Source organism: Arachis hypogaea, chromosome 11, assembly GCF_003086295.3.
Source record: "Arachis hypogaea cultivar Tifrunner chromosome 11, arahy.Tifrunner.gnm2.J5K5, whole genome shotgun sequence".
NCBI lineage: Eukaryota > Viridiplantae > Streptophyta > Magnoliopsida > Fabales > Fabaceae > Arachis > Arachis hypogaea.
The window spans coordinates 65,697,367-65,708,113 of NC_092046.1; the positions used below are offsets into that span (position 1 = coordinate 65,697,367).

General features: G+C 44.4%; 1 protein-coding gene across 1 annotated transcript; it reads right to left on the reverse strand.

Annotated features, from left to right (window-relative positions):
• Window positions 1-5,563: 5,563 nt before the first annotated feature.
• Window positions 5,564-6,763, reverse strand: LOC140176134 (uncharacterized). Its single transcript, XM_072206021.1, has one exon. It carries the CDS (start codon window positions 6,761-6,763, stop codon window positions 5,564-5,566), a length of 1,200 nt encoding a protein of 399 aa, XP_072062122.1.
• Window positions 6,764-10,747: the final 3,984 nt, after the last annotated feature.

Sequence of the window (10,747 nt, forward strand, 5' to 3'; positions counted from 1 at the left end):
CACAATCCAAATCCATATCCTCCATATGCACACACTTATGACCATTATGAACAAGCACCCATTGAACCACCACCACTCCAACATCATTACCCTTACAACTCTTTTTCTCCCTCCAACCAAGCTCCTATGGATAATACATTTGGCATTATTCTTCAAGAGAAAATGGAGCTTCAAACCACACTCACCTCTACCCTCCAAGAGCTTATATCCCGCCTACCTCCGCCTTCTACCAATAACCAAAGCACCTTCCAACCTCCAAGCTTTAATGCATCTCCTTTTCAACCACATGATGAATTCTCCTTTCAATCACAACCCTCCATGGAAGAATATCAATATCCATCAATCTAAGAGCAATATGACAAGAGCTAAGGGATCGTCTCAAGGAAGCAATGGATCGGCTTCAAGCAACCATACTTCAAAAGGAGCAAGAGGAAGCCCAAAAGAACCGCGAAGCTATCATGGCTAACCTTGCCAAAATTAAAGCCACCTTGGACTCATGGGATTCATGCCACAAGCAAAACATTTCTATGGATGAATATAGAGAATCAACTGAAGAGAAGAGCATGAAGGAGATTTTAGAGTCTCAATTTGAGAACAAGAAAATGGAGTGTGTTTTGCAACAAGTGAAAAGGATGTAGATTGTTGAAGAAGAAGAAGTAGTTGAAGATCTATGGAAGGTTGAACAAGAGGAAAGTTCCATCATTGAAGACGACTCTACACCAAGTAACATTAAGGATCTTGTTGAAGCTTCTTCCATTGAATGTGAACCCAATGTTGAGGAGGAATGCGTCAACCTCCAACATATGACTTGGTCAATGAGGAAGAGTTGGAAGAGGTTGACAAACATGTGGAAGTTGAGGGAAGTTGTCAAGAGGTGGAAGTCATCGAAGAGGAGCCAAAAGGAGTAAAGCTTACATGGTCAAAGCCATTGGATACCTCCCTTGCTAAGTGAAACTCAAACTTTAGGATTCATAGGTGGAGTGAAACTCAAGTCAATGGAATTAGGATGAGGACTAGGAGTCATAAGGAGAATTCAAGAAGTTTGTCATCCAATTAGAAGCATGAAGATCAAGAAGAAATGGTGTTGACAAACAAAGTTTGGGATCCCAGAATACACATCAACAATCATCAATCTTGGGGTTTTACTACTTGCTTGAGGTTTCTTGGAAGGGTGGTATTCATAATTTGGGATCCTAGAGGCTATTGGAAATGCAAACATTGGTGGGGATTCAAGGAAGAATTTAAGTATAAGCCACCATAGCAAGAACATCCCCAATTGTCCAACTTAAGGACTTTAAACAAAACTGTTAGGTGGGAGACACCCCAACATGGTAAATTCTTCCCATTTTCCATTTATTTAGTTTAAGTTGTGGTTTAGCTTGTTTAATAATATTTGGCATTGCTTTGGTAGCCTGTTAGTTTCTCGATAAGCTTTTGAAAAAAAAAGAGGGCCACCTCACGCGTGCGCTGCCTGACGCGTACGCGTGACCCCCCAAAAAAAATGACCATGTGAAAAGAGTGCCAGGAGGGTGCTGCTGCATGGTTCCAAAATAGAGAGTTGTGCTGAAACCATGCGGGTGGGGTACCAAGAGCACGTTACAGCCCCGCGCGTACGCGTGAGTGACGCATATGCGTCACCTTCTTTTCTCTGCTCCTCATGCGTGCGCGTGGGTGACGCGAGTGGGTCACTAGTTTTTTATGCCTCTCACGTGTACGCGTGGTCTACGCGTCCGTGTAGCGTCCCGAGTTCAATTGAAGGGTGCCCTGCCCTGTTCTCTTCTCCCATTTCTTTCTTCTTTCTTATTTCTTCTCTCTTCCATATTCCTTTCTTCCTTTTATTCCTCTTCTTTCTTCTTCCCTTCTCCCATTTCTTTCTTCCCTTCCTATCTCTTCTTCTCACTTCTCTCATTATTTCTCAATTACACTTCTCCATCTCTTCTCCTTCTTCTTTAAAAATGTTTACTTTTAAACATCTCTTACTCTCTAATTTTTCCTTTAATTGTTGCATGTGATTGCCTTTTTTGTTATTGATTGCAATTTAATTTTGTTATTTGTAGTTAGTTCTTTTTCCTTATTTTCTTAGCTTGTTATTTTTACCTTGGTGTTGGTTATTCCATACTCAATTTTTGTGAATTCAATAGATTGCTTTGGTGCTTCTCATTGTTTGGTGATGCATCCCTTGTGTGTTGGAATTGGCTTTCGATGCTTGAGTTGCTCTTTTCTTGTTCTATACTTATGTGCTTTCTTGACTCATGCATCGTGTGCTAGTGATGTGCCTCAATGTTTTAGTTGATTTCTCACTTACATGTTGTCGCGACCATGTACGTGAGACACCTTATTCTTATTTGGCATTCTTTCTCACTTGCACTTTATTAATTTCATATCTTTCTCTCCTAGCTTAATGTTTATCCTTTTTTCTCCTTTTCAGGAAGGTCGCCAAGAGAGAAAGGAGCAAGCTCCTAGGAAGGTAGCTAGTCGGCAATTCCAACATCAACATCACCACAAGCACCTCAGCTATCTACCCACCTTTGGAGGAGTCTGACTTTCCGTACTCACCCTTTGCTCATCTTTGGATGCACCGAGGACGGTCCAATCTTTAAGTGTGGGGAGGTCGAGGATCGACTTCTGTGGGTAACTACTTCCTTTTCCAACACCAATTCTTAATCTTTTTTGTTAGTTAGTTATTGCATTACATGATAGATTGCATGATAGTTAGAGTTTGTACATATTCTACCCATTTTTATGTTAGGACTACTTGGTTAGAGTGATGATTTCTTTTCCAAGAAACTGTTTTAGGGCATTTCATTAATTTGAATAAAAAAATTTTTGTTGAACTTGCTTGAAGAATTACTTTTAGAAGATAATTTTAGAGCTAGAACACACAAGCCTAGTGAGATTTTGAGCCTATTTGATTGGTTGTATCCTATCAACCAATATTTTATTTTGGTGTGTGTTATTTTCTCTAAGATTGTGATATTTGTTTTACTTGATTCTATATGTCCATTGTTCAATGCATGAATGCATTTATATGATTGAGACCTTTTTTTTTTGAATCAAAGGGAGCTCAACACGGCAGAGTGGAGCAGATAGCAAAGCTATAGTAAGAATAAAACAAGATAACATACAACTCCTAGACACTGTGACCCGGTCATCAACACCCAAAGGGCTCAGCACCACTCCATTCTTCGTAGAACGTAAACGATCTGTTAATAATGTCCCCTACTCTTGAACTCTTATTTCGGAAGAGCCTGTCATTCCTTTCTAGCCAAATTGTCCAGATAACTGCAAAGAATCCCGTGAACCATCTCTTCCTATCTACCTTCCTTCCTGTAAAGCTCGTCCAACTCTCAAAATGTTCCTTCAAAGTACCCGGAAAGCTCCACCTTTGTTGAAAGGCCATTAGCCAAGCACACCACACCTGCCATGTAATCTCACAACTAAGAAACAGATGATACGCGGTTTCCACAAGCTTACCACAGAGAAGACACCTATTGTCCTGCTGGTCAATAACCCGTAATCTGCACAGTCGATCCTTTGTGTTGACCCTTCCGACTAACGCAAACCAAGAAAGGAGTTCAACCCTCGGGGGGACAAATCCTTTCCAAACAGCACTAGTGAAGCTATAGCTGGTAACCTCCTCCGGTAGGACTTCCTCCTGCATCACTCGCACAAAGGATTTTGTTGAGTAGTCACCTGTTTTATCAAATTTCCATACCACACTATCTTCCCTCCCATTTGTAAGCTTGAATGACTGTAAGATCTCATGAAGCTGGTGTACTAAGTCCAACTCCCACTGGAACAACTCTCTCCTCCACTGGAAACTCCAAATCCACACTAGCCCATCCCAAAAGCCACAGTCTGCTATCACAGATTCATGAAGAGTTGAGACCGAGAAAAGCCTAGGAAACATATCTTTCAATACTCCAGCCGGTAGCCATCTATCCTCCCAGAATCGGATTGTTCTGCCATTCCCTAACTCCATCGACAACCCACTGATCATCTGATCTCTCAGCCCCGGCTTACTAACTTGTAGCTGGCATATATCCTTCCAAGGACCCCCTCGCGTGGGAGTAGGCTGTCCTCCCACCATTCTTGCAGGATGCATATTATTACAAGAGCACACCACTTTCTTCCATAAGGGACAGTCTTCTTTCGAGAATCTCCACCACCACTTAAACAGCAATGCAGTATTTCGAATCACTGCATCCCCAACTCCCAACCCACCTGCCTTCTTTGGAGCCATAACCACTTCCCACTTCACGAGCGGTACCCCGTATCTCCCATCCTCAGTACTCCACAGGAACCGTCGTTGCAGGGAAATTAGCTTCTCTGCCACTGTCTTTGGCATCTTATATAAACTGAGGTAGTAAATCGGCAAGCTACTAAGAACCGCCTTAATTAGGACCAGCTTACCTGCTTTGTTAAGAGTTTTTGCTTTCCACAAACTCAGTTTGTCTTCCACCTTATCAATCACCGGTTTCCATGTCTTAACCAGTCTCGGATTTGCTCCCAGGGGAATGCCCAGATATCTGACTGGTAATGAAGCCTCTTTACAACCCAGTAACCGACACATCCTTCGGACCCACATCCTCTCACAGCTGACCGGTATAAGGCTGGACTTTTCAAAATTAATGGCCAATCCCGACATGAGCTCGAAGCATCTGAGTAGCCGATGATAATTCCTGATGGTTCCCTCATCAGGCGGACAGAAAAGAATAGTATCATCTGCAAACTGCAAGTGAGACAACTCAATATTATCTCTACCAAGCAGTAACGGAGTTATACGGCCATTCCTCACTGCCTCTCCAATCATTCGATGCAAAACATCTACAACTAACACGAACAGAAATGGGGACAACGGGTCACCTTGCCGTAGACCCCGTTCCATTTTGAAAGGCTTCGAAGGTGATCCATTGACAAGCAATGACATAGATGCAGTGGTGACACACTCCTTTATCCAACCTCTCCACCTCTGGCCAAACCCCATCTTCTGCAAGACAATATCCACAAAGCCCCACTTGACTCTATCATAAGCCTTTTGGAAGTCCAGCTTTATTATTGCGGCGCTCTTTTTTCGTGTTTTTAGCCAGTGCACTGTTTCACAGGCGATCAGGGCCCCATCATGGATTTTCCTACCCTTAACGAAGGCGCTCTGAGTCTCTCCTACCAACCCCGGCATTACCTTTCGCATCCTCCTAACCAACACCTTGGATATGACCTTATAGACACACCCCACCATACTAATCGGTCTGAGGTCCTTTATTTCTCTGGCTCCAGTAAACTTTGGCACCAGCGTAACCCACGTAACATTCGAGTCTCTAGGAAGTGTAGCCGAAAGGAAGAAGCCTAGCACCGCATCAGTGAACTCCCTTCCTAAGTCATCCCAGCATTTTTTTATGAAGTTCATGTTGTACCCATCACTACCTGGCGCCTTTGTTGACTCACAATCCCACACTGCCTCCTTTATTTCTTCAACAGTTGGCAGCATCTCTAGCTCCAGTGCCTCTTCCTCGTTGATCTGCTTTACAAGCCCGTCCCTGAACCCAATCACTGGCGATGTCTCCTAGTGGTACAATCCCTTATAGAAGTCTCGAATAGCCGTCTTGATCCTCGCCTGGTTCCTTATCAACCTCCCATTAACCATTAAGGAATCAATCATATTCGACCTTCTTCGTGCTGAGGCTAGATTGTGGAAGTAGCGGGTATTTTTATCCATTTCCTTCACGTGCCGCGATCTGGACATTTGCTTCCAATGAAGCTCCTTCCTGATATACCATTTTCTACAGAAGCTTACCAACGCTCTCCTTCTTGCTTCAATAGTCCCATCAGTCGTGCCAGTACTTACCATGTCATCTACTTTCTTAATTTCATCCTCCAGCTGTGTAATCCTTTGGTCCATATTCCCAAAATTGGCTCTATGCCATCTGCTCAGCGGAGTCGTCAGAGCCTTTAGTTTATCAATGAACTGTCCCTCCCCCAAGTTCCTCCACTCCTCCTTCACCATTCTCAAGAACCCATCATGGGTAAACCACGAATCCAAGCTCCGAAACGGTCTTGGTCCCCCGCTAATCCGGTTAACCTCCAAGATCATTGGGCAATGGTCTGATAACCCTCTAGGTCCCCCTCTCAGTCTTGTATCAGGAAACTCTTCTAGCCACTCTAAACTAACCAGTCCCCTATCAATGCGGCTACATGATTGCCCTCTGAACCAGGTGAATAAGCGATCAGTTATTGCCAAGTCCACTAACTCCATATCCTGTATCCACGATTTAAACTCTTCTGCGGACACTGTTAAAGAAATAGCACCCTTTCTCTCTTCTACATGAGTTACCTCGTTAAAATCCCCCATATAACAGAACGGTACTTGGCATAACCCAGATAGAAAGCTCAACTCTTCCCACATAATGAGTTTTTCCGCCCTTTCATGTGGCCCATAAACTAGACAGAAAGCACAGGAAAAGTTAGTTTTTAGCAGTACACCTTCCAAGCATATCCAGCGAGCCCCTTTATAACAGTTGTTCATCCGAAACACCATGTCGTCCCACATTAATACCAGTCCCCCCGCAGCACCAACCGAACCAACTAACTCCCATTTAACTGCGCCATTTCCCCACAGTTGCGCTATATCAAAATTTGTCACCATCTCTGTCTTAGTCTCTATCAAGCCTAGCATATGCACATTAAACTTTCTCCGAAAATTCTTAATCATACTTAGTTTACCAACCCCCTTCAACCCCCTAATATTCCAAGAACTAAAAATCATCGTATAGTACTTATACACACCTTTTTCCGATTCTTCGGCCGACTCCTCCGTGCTTTCTCCTTTCGCTTAGCCTGTTTTTTCTTCTGCGCAATTAACTCATTCTGTGCCTGTAGAATGGCCATGATGTCATCTTCCTCATCATACTGCACCGCTCCAGATTCTACTGCAAGCTTCCAGGCTTCCCGGTTTTCTTGCATATCAGCTGTCCATTTGTTCTCTGATGTTTCCGTCTCAGCTTCGCTCACTGCATTAGAAGGGGCCTCTTGCACACCCGCTGAAACTCTCCCCTGAACACCAGTATCTACCACTCCCTGACAGCCACTGTCCCTGCCCTCTGCCAACTCATCTCCCAAGCTAGCCCCATCCCCTTCCAAAGGAGAGCGCGACACTCCCTTGCCGCTGACCTCAAAAGAACCAGTGCCATCCCCTGCACGACCTGGATTCCCCCCAACGAGATCAACTGCCCCGCCTCCCTCCACCAGCCGCGGCATCATCAGCACCATCCCTCCCGCGAGAGCACTGCCTACCTCCCTCACCGGTGCCCCGCTCAACCCCCGTGCCCCCAGACTCGCCTCAGCAACCTCACCCGCGACGTCAACAGCCTTGCACACGCCACCCATCCCCATCATCATGTGCGGCGACCCAGGGTGAGCATCCGCCTCCACAGTCAGCGTCGTACTCACCAAGGCGAAGCCCCGATCTGCGTCTCTTCTCCTCCCCGCATCACACCTGACCACGCCGCCGTGGTCTCCTTCCCTAGCCTCATCGCCCAATGTAAACGGATCACCACTCCCATACCTACCCGATTGAGATCCTCCTTCCGCATTACCCACAACCCGCTTCGCAACAGACCCAATCCGCATCCCCTTCACGGAACCAGCATGAGGAGTAGATGGGCTTTGGGAAGTCAAGCCCAACGTTGCCCCCTTTGGCTTAGAGTAAACAAGCTTGGCCTTAGAGCTATTAGAGCCCAAACAAATCTGGCTTGTGATTTCTCCCACAGCAACCACCCGGTCTGCATCAAAGTCCCACGACTGAGTCCTCTCTGACGCATCTTCTTCAATCTCAGCACTTCCTCTCCTGAGCTCAGAAACCGTATTCTTGGCCGTTACAGAATTTGAATTCAAAGAACCGTTGCTCCATTCATCCAAAATATCGGCCATAATTATGCTTCTGCCCTCCGGATCCCCTTCCATCCTATGCGGCAAGGCTACCTCCTCAGCCGCCGGATCCGGCCACCCCCTCGTCATCGAATTTCGAGTACCGCTAATGCCCTCCATGCTCCCAGCAACCCCTGGCATCACATCAGTCACCACCACCCCCTCCAAAGAGCCATGTTCATCACTGCCAAGTTCCTCAGCAATTACCTCAAACTCTGTCGACCCTACAGTTAAATAAAACCTTTACGAGATAGATGCCACCCTCCAGGTATCGATCAGCATGCAACCAGCCCGGAGCGACAAACTTGGGGCTGTAACGTTAGCACAAGCCACAACCTCACCCCACTGGCTACCAATCGCACGAAAAGTATCCTCGGACCAGGCATGTAGTGGAACGCCAGAACACTCAATCCACACTCTTCTCCTCACATTCTGTTCCTGATCATTCCAACGGCACATACTATGAAAAAACTGCCAGCGGGCATCCCCACAACCCTCCAATGCCTCCTCCGCACTCTTTGTACTCTCAAATATCAGCAAGGCCTTATACCTCCCCAGCTCACAGATTTTAACAACGTGAGGCCAAGCCTTCCTGCTGAGTTCATTCAATAGTCTGAAGTCAATTGGTCTCACAGTACTCCCAATCACACTCCTTTGCAGCCATTCGAGATTGGTCCTGGCAACAGAGGCTTTCAGCAACATTGCCCCCATTTTCTTGGAATCCTCCTCTATGGTATGTGTTGCAATATCTAGAGCACTCGGCCGTGCCCCCTGCACCATGTTTGGAGATGGCTGGATCCCAACTGTGTGCTCCCTTACCGCGTTATTGACCTCAGCCTGGCGGTGGTGTGGCCTTCCCTCCGCCACCACCTCTGCCACTCTTCGTCCCTTGGAAGCATCCCTCCTATACTTAGCCTCCCCTACATAAAGCTCTTTCCCCCTTAACAGCATGTGATTCATTTCAGCAATAGCCTTCAGCGCTCCTCCCTTCGTAGTATATCGTATGAAGGCAAATAGGTAGATCTTCCCATTTCTCGTCTTTCTTGAGAGGTATATGTCGTTGATCCGTCCCGTCCAAGAGAATAACCCAAACAACTCGCGTTTCGAGATATCCGTTGGTAAACTGTCCACGAAAACACTGAATGAATCTCGTTCAAGCCGAAAGTACTCCTCCCGATTCCAGACTCTGGGGTCTTTCGCTATGCTTGATCTCTCCCTCATGCTTTCTTGTTAATTAGGTACTCCTTAGGTACTCCCAGACAACAAACATAAACTAACCGGAACCAATGATGATGATTGAGACCTTTGTTTCACTAAGCTTACATACCCATATGTCCTTACCCTTTCATCATCCTTTGCAAACCAATGTTGAGCCTATTTAACCCCATTTGTTCTTTATTTTAACACATCACTAATTCTAAGCAGAAAATAATGAATGTCTTAATTTGAATCATTGGTTAGCTTAGACTAGTGAAAGTGTGCATAATTTAAGTGTGGAGAAATTGGGTTTGGAAAATTTTGGTTTAGAAATTGGGTATTTTATATTTTTTGTGAAAATGTGAAAAAAATAGTTGGGCACATGTTCATGCATCCAACATTTTAATCATATGCATTAATCTCTCGTGTGTATATATATATATATATATATATATATATATATATATATATATATATATATATATAAAGAGAAAATAAAGAAAAATAAAAAGAAAATAAAGAAAAAAAGGGGAAAAAGAGAAAAAGAAAAAAGAGAAAAAGAAAGTGTGGGGTAACGTTAAATTCGGAATCATGAACCACTACAAGAAAGTTTCAGAATAGCGACCAATTTTAGTGACCGAAAAAATTGGATTTAGCGACCGATATAGGATTTCAAGGACCAAAAAAATTTTAGTCACTAAATTACAATCAGCGACCGATTTTAGGGACCAAAGAAATTGGTCACTAATAGCGACTGATTTAGCAACCGATAAAATTTTTATACGAACAACATAAACTTGGTTGCTAAAATCAGTCACTATTTTTTAACTTAGTGACCGAATTAGCAACCGAAATGAGGAAGTAATGCTTGGGATTGTTGTTCATAAAATCGGTCGCTATTTTTTAATTTAGCGATCGATTTTGTAACCAATAGAGAAATAAGCTGAAAAAAGTTGGTCGCTAACTCGGTCGCTAAGCTGGTGGTCGCTAAATTGGTTGCTAATAGTTAAGATAGTGACCGATTTAGCAACCAACTATAAATACTAGTTTAAAATGATTCACTAAATTGGTTACTATTTTTTAACTTAGCGACGGCTTTATAATAATGATATCACTAATCGGTTGCTAAATCGGTCGCTAATTTAAAATAGTTACTAAATTACTCTACCCCTCAGTAACCCTAACTCAGCCTCACCAATCACCATTCTCACCTTCTCAAACGGTTATTGAGCTACACTTTTCCCCCTCCATCACGGATGTGACCACAACCGGAAGCACCACACAACACAACACCCTCTCCATTTGCGACGTCGTCATCTTCTGAGTTGGCAGCTCTATTTGCGTCATCGTCTTCTTGGTTAGTGCTGTTGTCATCTTCTTAGTTCGCAGTGCCGGCTCATCGTCTGAGCTCGCAGCGCCGCTGTCCTCTTCTGAACTCACAGCCGTCATCGTCGACTTCTGAACTCGTAGCGCCGTCATAGTCGTCTTTTGAGTTTGTAACACCGTTGCCGTCATCTCCTGAGATCTCGGTGCCATCGTCGTCGTCTTCATCAATTTCTTTACTAGTTGATTTGTTCAATTTGTTTACAAGGAGTTCAATTTGTTCCGTTATTACTATCCGATAACC

Bases quoted from the DNA above. Each gene is read 5' to 3' on its own strand.
- LOC140176134 (XM_072206021.1), bottom strand. From the start codon at position 6,763: ATGATTTTTAGTTCTTGGAATATTAGGGGGTTGAAGGGGGTTGGTAAA.